Source organism: Orcinus orca, chromosome 4, assembly GCF_937001465.1.
Source record: "Orcinus orca chromosome 4, mOrcOrc1.1, whole genome shotgun sequence".
NCBI classification, from domain to species: domain Eukaryota; kingdom Metazoa; phylum Chordata; class Mammalia; order Artiodactyla; family Delphinidae; genus Orcinus; species Orcinus orca.
Window position 1 is genome coordinate 117,172,067 of NC_064562.1, and position 12,818 is coordinate 117,184,884.

The window sequence follows — 12,818 nt, forward strand, 5'->3', positions numbered from 1 at the left end:
CCCGTGCTCCGCAACGGGAGAGGCCACAACAGTGAGAGGCCCGCGTACCGAAAAAAAAAAAAAGGAGAAAAGGAAAGGAAAAAGAACGACACGAAAATAATCTCAGTGTTACACGAACTCATTTAATCCTCACCCAGAACGCTGGGGTTAAGTTACCCATTTCTCAGGCAAAGAAACTGAAGCTAGGAGAGGTGCTCAAATTCAGACAATTAAGAAAGGGGAAGCTAAAAGCTGAACTCAGGGCTGTGGCGCTTCAAAGCCTAGGTAGTGTGGCTTGGCGACAGGCAGCTGGGATGTGGAGTTAGGGCCTCTCAGGGCCAAATAATTCTTTGTGGTGGGAGGCTGTCCTGCGCACAGTAGGAAGTTTAGCGGCATCCCTGGCCTCAGCCGTTAGATGGCAGTGATCTCAGGTGGCCTCTGCCTGCAGTGGCTTGAAACATGATTTCAGTTCCCGGCCAGAAATTGAAGTCAGGCTGCGGCAGCAAGAACGCTGAATGCTAGCCACTAGACCAGTGGCCAGTGACAAGGCCCCGGCCTGTCGGCTCTGTAGAAATGAATTTCCACAAAGAGACAGAAAGCAGTGAAACAAGTAAAGTGTTTGTTAGGAGGAAAAAGGATACACGTGAGTAGACACACAGGCTCAGTGTCTCACCCTTGTGGTAGTTTGAATCACTTCTATGGGGCATTTCTTCCAGGTTTCCTCTGCCTGGTCATCTTGCTTTGCCTGGCTCTGAGTCCGTATTTGGTATAACTCAGGGTCCTCCCCATGTGCACGCGCATCTCTTAGCCAAGATGGATTCTAGCGAAGAGGCCTATGGTTAAGTTGACATCACCTACTATGGGATGACACCCCCACATTTTGGCCCCCGAGGAGCCTTTCTGTGCATGTGTAGCCTTGAGGGTCTCCTTGGCCTCGAGAATGAGAAATCTGTGGTCTCTTTATCTCTTATCTGGGCAGGGCTCAGCACCTCTTGCTCCAGCTATTATCTTCATCTTGGAGTATCTGTCCACAGGGGACCGACTCCAGCTGCTCAGCCTGGGGCCCATCTATCTCCTGCCTCAGCGGGAGCACCTCACACTCAATTGTGGCAACCAAAAAATGTCTCCAGACACGGCCAAATGTCCCCTGGGAGAGAAAATTGTCTCCATTGAGAACCACAGGCCTAGGTAAAAACCCTGGTTCCACCACTTACTAGTCATCTAACCTTGGAAAACCAACTTAACCTCTCTGTGCCTCAGTGTTCTCATCCGTAAAATGGAAAAATAGTAGTACGTGCGGTTAATGTAAGGATCAAATAGGGATTAGGAAAGTACCTGGCCAAAATATGGGCTCCTTTTTTCACTGCTGCCTCCCCTCCAAACACAAAGGAGCACCAGGGCAGGGACACAATGAACATCAGCTTACCCAAGCATATAGGAATGCATCAGTTAACCAGCTAATGAACAGATGAACGAGGAGTATTCTGATACAGGCATCAGTGCGTTTGCTGAGTGCCATGCCTGCCTCAGCAGCCCCTCTCACCACCTCAGGGCAGATAAGGAAGACGCAATGGGCAGACTCTCCGGTTCAAGTCCAGCTTGGCCACTCACGAGCTATGTGACCCAGGGCTAGTTACTTAGCTTCCCAATGCCTTCACTCCCCCATCTGTAAAATGGGGGTAACAAAAGTGCCTGCCTTGCAGGGTTGCAAGGATTAAATGAATCCGTACCTGCACAGCCCGGGCACAGAATGAGTCTCTACAGTGCCTGCCTTTGCTGTTAGCATTAACCCTCCACAGCCCTGCACCCACACCGGCCACCCTTCTCTCTCCCAGCGTGCCCCCACACAGTCCCGTGTCCAGGCCTCTGCACTGGCCACTCCCTCTGCCCAGAGCACTCCTCCCCCTGGACACTGGTGTCGCCCTGAGCCTTCCTTCTCCATCTGCGTCTCTCTTCTTCATGCCTCTTGCTTGACTTCCCTAAATCAAATGGCAGCCACATCACTCCACTCACTCTGTTTTATTTTGCGTCACGTCAGTATCACTGCGTGACATGACATTTCAGAGTCTGGACAGCATAATACACTGCAGTACAGTACAGTATCATAGTGTTGGTTTGCTGTCTCTCTCCCACTGAAATATAAGTTCCCAGACCTCAGAGTAATTAATTGGCAACTATATTCGTAGAAGAGTGCCTAGCACGTAGTAGGTATAAATAATTGTAATGAATGATGAGTGCTATTGTGCAGAAGGCATTCCCCAAATCCTCACATAACCCATGTTTCCTAACACAGAAATTATCTGAACTGGGGCCGAGAACAACGTTTGCCACCAAAAAAATTTTCTTGTAACAACCTGTCTTTTAGAATAGAAGAGTTGCATTTTAGAGATTTTTCAGGTCAGTTAGAGTTTCTGAAACTATGTTCCCTGAAACTGTGATATCCAAAGAGAGAGTAATAAGGAATTGTACCAAACAGGTATTCACAAGGTCAAAGACATTGGAGAACAATGCAGAATTCTCTCCTGCTTGGTGAGTCACGATGCACAGGAAAAGTTCTAAGAAGCCCTGTAGAAAACAGATATTGTACCTCGGTTTGCTGAATTTATTTCACCTTAGACCCTATCCCCTAATATTTGCATCATGAAACATGATTTGGAAAACTGTGCTCTAGTATAAATCTTTCAATTTACAGAGGCAGACAGAAACTGAGACCCAGAGAGGTGAGTTGACTCATTCGAGGTCACACAGCTATCTCCCGAATCTCAGAGTAGGGCGCTTTTCACTGCCCCTGATGTTTCCCTAATGGTCCACGTAGCAATCAGCTCACAAGAGGTAAAAATGGAACACTAGACTTCAGATTCCCATATCAATCTGACTAAATCATATATGAAAACTAATGTATCAAATAGGATTTGCTTTCAATCTCACCATACCAGAAAGTCAGTTATGCATTCAGCAGCAGTTTATTAAGCATTATGTACCAGGCACTGCACATTTTGCAGTGAGTAAGACCTGGTTGTTCAGGAGACTGACAATAAAATTCTCCCTAAAGAGACCAAAACTGATTGAACCATCCTTGAGAAGCCTGCTTCAAAGTAGGGACCTGTACGAAATTACATGTTCACATTTCATTAGCTTCCATTAACAACGCTCACATTTAGATCTAATGGTAATAATATGCTCTGGTCTGGAGTGGCTCTGGAACTAAATGCTCCCCTTTGCTGCGCAGACTGCACAGAAGAAAAACAAAAAGACTGGAATTCATTGGGCTTTTTCGTCAATTTTCCAATTTCAAGTTCATTCAAATATCATCTCTGGCTCCTACATTTTAGTTAAAATGCATTCCCTCACTTCCTATTGTCTACAAATGAAAATGCCTATTTAAAAACTGGTTTTGTTTTTTGAAAGCATATCAACTCACACATTTCAAAGCCCTTCAGAAAACACGGTAGATCAAAAGCCATGTAACTTTAAAACATTATAGATATGAGGTTGAGAAGGACCAGGTGATTATTCTATATGATCTGTTCAATGAACTGATAGCATCTGTCTAGGAACCAGGAGAATTGTTTTATGTTATGTAATTAGAAAAAGAAGATTCCAAATGAGAAAAAAAATGGAATTCCAGGCTTGAGAAGTCCATATTTGATGTTGTGGCATGAAGCCAGCTTTCAGCACAGACTCAAGATGTGTGTATCTAATTTTTTAAGATTCTGAGATATCAGAAACTCTTCAAGTTCTCTTGCCCCTGTGTGTACCTTTAAGGCCAAACTGACTGTAAAGAAAATAAATGGGTGCTTCCAGACCCAGCCAAAATCTTTCCTGCTTTTAAGGATGCTCTCATGGCTTCTCTAGGAGCCATCCTGAAAACCAATCTGGCAAAGCAACGATAATCACCCCATAGAACACATAATTTGTGTCTATTCGACACCAGAACAAATCAGGAAGAATTCCTCAGCTGTAGCAAAGACACACAACAAGGAGAAACTGCAGAAACACAGGCCACAGGAAGCAAGATACAGGAAAGCCACACACACTTCCATCAGCGCTACACACACATTGAACCTTATTGCTTAAAAATCAGCCCAAACACAAATAAGTCACTGAACAATCTATTCATTTAAAAGGGGAGGGGAGAGTATATTTTTTAAAGAAAAATACCACTTTTTTTTTTTTTTTTTTTTAGAATCAATCACCACCTTATCTTCTCTAACAGAACCGTTGTTCCATCTCTGCTAGGCTAGGGTATATTTGACTGAGTTTTTTCCAACTGCTTCTGTCGAATCTTTCCTCAACAAATCAGTCTGGTGAGGTTTCTAAGCACATGGACTACTACACTGACACAGAAGGCATGATAAACTGAGCAGCAGTGGAGATGTATGTGTGTGTCCAGTGTGTATTCTGCATGCTGGCTAATGTCTACGCGGTTATATAGATCCACAAAGAGCAGTTCTTAGGCAGTTAAATGGAATCCGTTTGGGGTGAAAGGCGTTATTTTGCCTAATGAAATCTCCCCCTCACAGTCCAGCTCCCAGACAGGCTGGGCAGCAGGGTCACCATCTGGGGACGTCTGAGAGATCTGGGACGTGCGACTGAAAGGGCTCTCCTCTTCCTCCTTTGTCCACCTCCACGTCACCCGGGGTCACCGCGTTGGGGATCATATCGATGTAGGCAGCTGCGATCTCCTTGTGGAAGGCGGTGTCCTGGTTGCAGGAGATGAGCTCATTGCTGATGTTCACTGTCTCCACCTGAGTGCGGGAGCAGAGGTGGCTGCACCCCAGCAGCTGGGCAAACACCTTCCGGAAGTCAGCGTTGAAGGCGTAGATGATGGGGTTGAGGGAGGAGTTGGCCCAGCCAAACCAGATGAAGACTTCGAAGGTGGTCCCGCTGACGCAGGGGAAGCCCTCGGGGTGTCCGCTGCAGAAAGGGACCATGCAGTTAAGGATGAAGAAGGGCAGCCAGCAGCACACGAAGACCCCCATGATCACCGATAGGGTCTTGAGGACCTTGGTCTCCTTCTTGATAGATGCCCGCAGGCCGGTGTCGGGCACACGGCTCCGGCAGCTCTGCGCGTGCTCCGCGGCCCTCTCCAGGGAGGTAATCCTGCGGATTTGCACCTGGGCGATGCGGTAGATGCGCGTGTAGGTCACGATCATGATGGCCACCGGGATGTAGAAGCTGATGAGTGAGGAGGAGACTGCGTAAGTTCGGTTCAGGCTGGAGTCACAGTTTTCCGCCCTCAAGTCTGGCTCCCCGGCTTCCTCCCAGGGCGTCCCGTTGACCAGGTTAGATGGTGGGTCCACCCCACCCCAGGAGCCCATCTTGTCCCTGTGCCAGTGGAGCTGGACTGGGATGAAGGAGATGAGGATGGACAAGGCCCACGCCAGGCCGACCATGACCAAGGCCACACGCTGCGTCATCTTGCACTTGTAGCAGAAGGGCCTGGAGATGGCCCAGTAGCGGTCCACGCTGATGATGCACAGGTTCAGGATGGAGGCGGTGGAGCACGTGATGTCGAAGGCCACCCAGATGTCGCAGAAGGCCCCAAAAGGCCAGTAACCGGCCACCTCGGCGACCGCCTTCCAGGGCATGACCAGCAGCGCCACGAAGAGGTCAGACACAGCCAGAGACACAATGAAGACGTAGGTCATCCTGGCGCTCAGGTGGCGACTGCGCACGATGGATGCGCACACCAGCACATTGCCCAGCAGGGTCCAGACGATGAGCAGGGTCAGGAGGCAGGCCGTGACCACTTGCGCTGGCCCCAGCAGCGTCGCCCCCTCCGAGGCCCCCACGGCGCCCCCCTGCGCCAGCTGCTGCTGCCGGGACCGCGCCCGGTAGGCGGTGCCGTTTCGCCCAGGCGGCAGCATATCGAGTTCGGCGGCACAGGCTGGCTGCGCGCGGTCCCAACTTCTGCCCTGCGTTCATCGGGCGGCCCCATCGGGTACCCGGGGTATGGTACCCCGGGACCCGCGGCTAAGGGATCCCCGAGTCTCGGGGGGCGCTCACCGTGCGCTGCGCCGGGGCCCTGGGGCGCGCCGGCACCCCTCTTGCCTCCTCGACCGCCACCGGGTCTGTGGCCGCGTTGCGCCGCTCCAGTGCCGGGAAGCGGCCGGTGCCGGAGGGGCTGTTACCGGGAGCCGGCAGTGCGCCAGCCGGCGACGGCGGCTGGGTCTGCTTCGGAGCCGGATAAGCGAAGAGCGAGCCACCACCGAGGGGGCGGGGGCCGGGAGCGGCCGGCGCCGGGCTAGCGCTGCTGCGCGGCCTCCTCCGTTCCTCGCTGCTCCCGGGGCCCGCGCTCCCGCACCCGCCCCCCGCCACCGCACTCCCCAATCTCCTGCGTACCCGCCCCACCTATGCCTTGGCGCCCTCACTCTTCAAGGTGCGTCCGCCGGAGTTTGGGGGCAAACCCGCAGGTTTGAGAGGCGTTCTAGTACCAGACCCCGGCCCTCTGAAGACCCAGACCCGCGCCCCGGGAAGTCGAAGAGGTGCCTGGCCCAGCCCTGGTGCCCTGGGCACTTTTGGGGAACAGGGCGGTGGAGTAGGAATGGGGAGAATCACTGGCTTCTAGTCTGGGAAAGGGCGTTTGTAGGGTCAAGAGGATAGCCTTGGATTTCTCATAGACCTAAGTCCCACTCCGGACTGGCTGTGTGACCTTAAGAGTCCTCCTTAACTTCCTTGGGCCTTGGTTTCCTCATCCACAAAATGGGGTAAACGATTCCTTCCTTCTCCATCGGGTGGTGTAAGTGTTCAGTGAAGCCAGGAAGTGGTGTCTCCTGGGAACATCTTCTCCCAGCCTCCCCCGGAACATCCATCCTAAGATTGGGACTTAACCTGACCTCTTGGGAAAGCCTATTCCCCACCCCCAATCCTTACACGGCTTTTCCTTTGGGGAATAATTTTGGATGAACCCAGCAGGTGAGGAAGAGCCCCAGCCAGGTGCCTTCTCCCTGCAGGGTGCATTCAGTCTTTCTCTTTACAGAGATGGATTCCTATCTCATGCTTAACAGATGAGGAATCTGAGGCTTGAATAGGTGGCCCAAAGCCCAAATTCTTAAAAAAGAACAGTGGGGAGACACTGGAGAGGGAGAGCAGTGTTCCTGGATCTTACCTCCCTCCCAGCTGACAGCTGCGCTTGTGAGTCCCCGGGTCTCTCTGCGGTGTTAAGCTCAGTGGAAGGCAGCTGGCGAGAAATGGAGGAGGCGGCAGCACGCTGCTCAGGCTTATCTGAGACCCGCTGACCTATACACCCACCCTGTGTTGGGGTCTAGAAATGGGGACTGGACTCTCAACTCCTCCCTAGTCTCTCTCTGCACTCTGACCCACCTGCCCCATTCGCCCTGAGCCCCCCCTGTACCCTGGTCCAACAGCTGCAAGTGAAGCAACTTCTCAGACCCAGCCTGCTCAGCCCTACACAGCCTCTCCCACCGCAAACCATCTCCCCCTTCAGTGCTTTATGCTGCCAGAGATGACAAGACCACCTGTCCAGGTGTCTATGCCTAAAACGGGGCAGTCACACTTACACCTGTCTCTCCCCATCTCCTAGGAGCTGGACCACCCCTCTCTCCACTGATGTCCCTGTCCAGGACTTTTCCTTCTCCAAGCTGTTTTATGGTGATGCTACCATAGCCTCCAGGTTCTGTCCACCCTCCACTCAGTGGCAGGCAGAGTGAACTTTCTCAAATCTAACTATGATCATGCCTCTCCCCAGATGAAAAACTCTCAGTAGCTCCCTGTGATCCTTGATCCTGAGGCAAGCGAAGTCTTTTAAGTCTTTTAATCATTGTGCCCTTGCTCAGTGCCCCAGCTTCTACTGCTGCTCCTCTATATGCAGCCTGGATTCAAACCACTATCAACACACACACACACACACACACACACACACACAAATTGTAATTTCCCTAATGAGTCATATGGTAATTCTTCACCCTGAAATGACCTCCCTCCCATTTTGTCCTCCTGGGGAACACCAACACATGATGTTAGCAAAGAACTTGGGTTTTAGAGACAGGGGTTTGAATTTCAGCTACTTATTCACTTATTCAGCAAATATTTATTGAGCACCTATTATGTCCCAGATGCTGTTTTGTTTGCTGGGAATACAAGGGTATATAAATATATATATATATTGCCCTTTCTCTCCACAAGGTTATAGTCTAGTGTGGGAGAGAGGCTTTAATCCAAGAATCACCCAGAGAAATGTACGATTACAACTGTGACAAGTGCTAAGAAGGAAAAGTACACAGCCTTATGAAAGTGTACAATAGGTTGGTTTGACCAAGACAAAATGTCTAGAGAAGCCTTCCCTGGGGAAATCTCTCTTTGGGTTGAAATCACAGTTAAGAAGGCAAAAGAGAAGATAAGAGAAGGAAAGCATGGCAGGCAGGAGCAGGTATTTACTAGCTGTGGGATCTTGGGCAAGTTATTTGATCTCTCTGAGCCTCAGTTTTCTCATCTTCAAAATGGGTTGATCATAGTAGTTTAAAAGATAAATGTGATAATAACAAAATCATTCCTGTATGAGTGACTCTGAGCCTCCCTTTTTCCTCTGGCTGTACCGGGGCAGTTCCTTACCCTGGGCTGCTCTCCAAGGATATTTCTGCCCTGAGTTTTGTGAAAGAGAGTCAGAAAGTGGATGCATTATTGGACCTGAGAGGCTAGAGGAAGAAGGAATGGTCCCAGAGGAAGAGATTATGTTTGTCTTCATAATAAAGAGCAGAAGGAGAAAAGTGGGAAAGGGATTGAAAGCTCAAGGTGGGGTTTCCCAGGGAAGTTTGATGTGAATGAGGTGAGGGAACTGGGGTCTGTAGGAAAGTGGATAGGAAGGGACAGGGAATTTTAGAGGATTACCTGCTGCCTTCCCAGAACTTAAGAAATGCAAGAAAAGTTTGAGTTAAGAAATTATCTTCTTGAACATAACACTGCTTGGAGACTGAAACACACAGATCATGGCTTTATATGCTGTATGCAGCACTTACCAGTGTTAGTACTTTTCCCTCCTTCTAGATCTGACTTAAACTGCACCCCTCCAGGAAGCCTTCCTGGCTCTTCTGGACTGAGTCAGTATCCTGAGCTCCAGTGGAGCCCTGGGTTGGCTCATAAGGCAGCAATCGTGACACTATATTGTCACCATTCATTTACATGGCTATCTGACCCTCTAGCCTCTGAACTTCTTAAATCAACAAACTGCATCTTATTTGTGTCTGAATTCCCCAAACCAACCCAATGAGTGGGTGCTTGACAAATATTCGTTGATGGAGGAATAATAAAAGGGGGGCTTTGTGCCCAACACTCTGACACTAATGGACAATTCAATCAGCAAAGGTACACACAAGCTCACCACACTGTTTTGCATTGGTTTTTCAGATAGTTCTGACTCCCTGAATTTCATCCATTCATTCATCCAGCAAGCATTTATTAAGGACCTACTATGTGGGAGATGGAGGGGAGGCTGTTTGGGGTATACAAGTCATAGCCAGGGTAGGTTTGTATAGTGATTATTTAAAGCTTCCAGCAAAAGGCAGTAAATTATATTGAGAAAGGGGCATCTTTTTCTAATTAACACAAAATTGATGTTTGAGCCAGGCTCAAACGTAACTACGTCCCAGGCTCTGCCCTAAGCTGGGGGATACAAGAAGAATCACGGGCTTCCCTGGTGGCGCCGTGGTTGAGAGTCCACCTGCCAATGCTGGGAACACGGGTTCGTGCCCCTGTCCGGGAAGATCCCACATGTCGCGGAGCGGCTGGGCCCGTGAGCCATGGCCGCTGAGCCTGTGCGTCCGGAGCCTGTGCTCCGCAACGGGAGAGGCCACAGCAGTGAGAGGCCCGAGTACCAAAAAAAAAAAAAAAGAAGAAGAAGAAGAATCAAATATACATTCCTGTCCTCCTGGGGCTTACATTCCCGAAGAAGGAGGAGGTGGTGGAGGAGGAAGAAGGAGGGGAAGGGGAAAAGGAAGAGGAAAGAGAGAGAGTGCGTGACAGAGAATGACACCTTTGAGCCTCTACCCTGCTCTTTGCAGTTACAAAAGCCTTTTGCTAACACATATCTGAGTTGAGTTTCAGTTGTCACCTACGACTGAAAAAGCCCTGCCCAGAGCAGGGAATAAACAAGTTCAGTGGTGACCTGAGAACAGGGGAATGAACTGCCCGTTTGGGTGGGCAGCACAGGGAAGGGCAACACAGAAGAGAGGACACTCAAGCTGGAGTGGTGAACGGAGTCCACCAGCATTCTGGGATTGGAAGGGCATTCCTTGCAGAGGGAACAGCATGTGCAAAGGCTCAGAGGCATGAAGCTTCGTGTGTGAAAGGACAGATTTCAGAACTCCAACACTCTTTCCTCTGTTATCCAAAATATCAGGTTTCTCATCATTTTTGGAAACAGAGAGTTTTCTCTCTATCCATAAGACCTTGGGCAAGCAAAGTAAATTAATATGCTGCCAGGGTGCTACAGCCCTTGTGTCTTCCATCTTCACAGGGAGCAGTCTGCCTGGTAGGGATGATGGTTTTGTGTAAGCAGTGGCTGCCCTCTCTCACCCAAGCTCTTTCCCACATACTTCAAAAGAGCTGGTTAACAACCGAAAACCAAGGAGTCTCTTGGGTCAGCCTCCGAACCCAGCCACGTCTGCACAGACTCTAGCCAACTAAGGAGCTAATAAATTCCTTCTCTTATTTTATCCCAGCTAGAGCCCTGCCCTCAGAGGATGACAGCAAGTAAGTGATCCTCTCACACTTTTGGCTCCTGCAAAATTGTACTAAGAGGATTTACTTAGAACATTTTAGCACAAAGGGGGTTTTCCTAATCCGGTTAGCAAATAGTCCTCTATTTAAACTCATTGATCCTTCTTTTTCTGAAGATATATTTTAAATTGGATTCGCTTGCTGAGACAAATGGCTAAATCAGTGGGCCAACAGCCAGGATTTTGCTGCTGCTGCTGCCGCCGCCGCCACCGCCACCGCTGATGATGTCAAAAGAGTCAACTCTGTTTTACACCAAGACAGGCTTACTTCCTTGGCTGTAGGATACACCCAGGCTGTCAATGTACTCAGCTTGGCTCAGAAAGGTAGAGATGAAACATCAGCCTCCATCCCTGAGGCTGGAGAAGCCCCCTCAAGCACACATCCACTGATGGTGACCTGGAGGCCTCTTCAAACCCAAAGGCTGGTCCCCAGGCCCCCACCCCTCTCCCAACTCAGAAACACAGGAAGCTGAAAGCAGCCATTTCTGGCAGGAAAAAATAGCTATCCCGGAAGTTAGTATATTCACGTAGATAGAGGATGAAAGAGGGGTTTGCAAGTCAGACAGTCCCATGTTCAAATCCCTCTTCTCTGATTTACTAGCTGTGGGACCTTGAGCAAGTTACTTAACTTCTCTGAGCCTCAGTTTCCTCATCTTTAAAATGGTAACACTAATACCTACTATGCAGAGATATTACTAATAAACAACATGTTGTACTTAGGAAATGGTAAGCCCCTATATTAGTCAGGTTTTGTTACCATAATGCTGTGTAACAAACAGACCCAGGATCTCAGTGGCTTAAAATAACGAACTTTTATTTGTCGCTAATGGTCTGTGGTCAGCTGGGGAAGCTTTGTCCCGAAATTTGGGTCAGGTTCAGTTTGCTCCTCCACTCCCTCATTCCCAGGCCATTGATACCCCTGGGGCTTGCCTTCTCGGGATGCAGGGTGGGAGCCAAGAGGGTTGCCCCAGCCATGCACACACTTGGAGCTTGTGGTTGGATGGTGCATATGTTAACTCAACTCATGCACCCAGGACCAAAGCAGGTCAGTGGGCGAGCAAGAACGACGCCCTGTCCACAGGGAAGCCACGGCAATGTGAGGAGGCCAGGAACAATTGTGGGCAAATAATATCAACCACACGGTCTACAATAAAGGAAACCACTATGGTTTCATTGTTCTCAAATGGCTCCAACAGCCAACCCTTCTATCTGTCCCCTCTGCTACCCCCAGTTCAGGTCCTCATTGCTTCATGCCTACATGGTTGCCAGAGCCTCCCAACAGGTCCGTGTGTCTTGATGTCTTCTCTCCCCTCCATCCGGTGCTCTACCGTTGAGATGATCCTCCTAAAACACAGATGAGGTGTCTTTCATCAGCTTAAACACATCCCACCATGCCTTGTGACCCACACTATTAATTATTCACCCAACTAACAAAAGTTAATCTGTTAATTCCAAACTTCTTAGCACAGCCCTTCCCACCTGGTTATCAGCCTCATCCCTTGCCTCCCAAGCCTTTCCCAGTAGACCCCACCTTCTACCTACCTCAAATTGTTCCCTCTTCTCCCGGCATGCCTAGTTCTTTCAGGTCTTCTGCCCTTGCCCTGGCTCTCTCCTCTGCCTGAGACATCCCCACCCTTTTCTGAGTGGGAGCGAACTCCCATTCACGTTTCAAACCCAGTGCCAATGGACCACCCAGATGGGTCTTCCTCAAGTCTCCAGGGAGGTAACCATTCAGTGTCGGCGCAGCGCACAGCACCTACCCCTGCTACAGTGCGCAAGTCCACTGTCATGTGATGGTCTGTTCACTTACTGTTTACTTACCTTTCTCCCCCTGCTGTAAACCACCTGAGGTGAAGTCATCTCAGCCTCTTGGAGTCAGCTTGGCTACGAGGAACCGAGTTGACATTTGTTGCATGAATGGACATACTGTGGTTAGAAGGGGTAAGGGCGCACCAACTAACTGTGTGTTCCCTGTGCTGCCCAGACTCCCTTGGACTTCTGGCAAATGGCAGCGCGAGCAAAAGTGATGCAGACTTCCTTGCTGGAAGTATCTTAAGAACGGGCATGACTCCTCGGCCTTCTCTTCAGCAATGACCTTGTGCA

The 12,818-nt window shown here is 49.8% G+C and overlaps 1 protein-coding gene and 1 long non-coding RNA gene across 2 annotated transcripts; both read right to left on the minus strand.

Moving 5' to 3' along the window:
- Positions 1–629: 629 nt before the first annotated feature.
- Positions 630–6,187, minus strand: DRD5 (dopamine receptor D5). The gene is given in 2 exon segments (XM_049709443.1): positions 630–4,597; positions 4,599–6,187. Coding segments are annotated over 2 exon segments (1,416 nt in total). The 5' UTR covers positions 5,850–6,187; the 3' UTR covers positions 630–4,432.
- A 5,321-nt stretch (positions 6,188–11,508) lies between these two features.
- LOC125964302 (uncharacterized) lies at positions 11,509–12,730 on the minus strand. Its single transcript, XR_007477199.1, has 2 exons — positions 12,537–12,730; positions 11,509–12,059 (listed from the first exon to the last, which is right to left on the minus strand). It is a non-coding gene; the product is annotated as an uncharacterized LOC125964302 (long non-coding RNA).
- Positions 12,731–12,818: the final 88 nt, after the last annotated feature.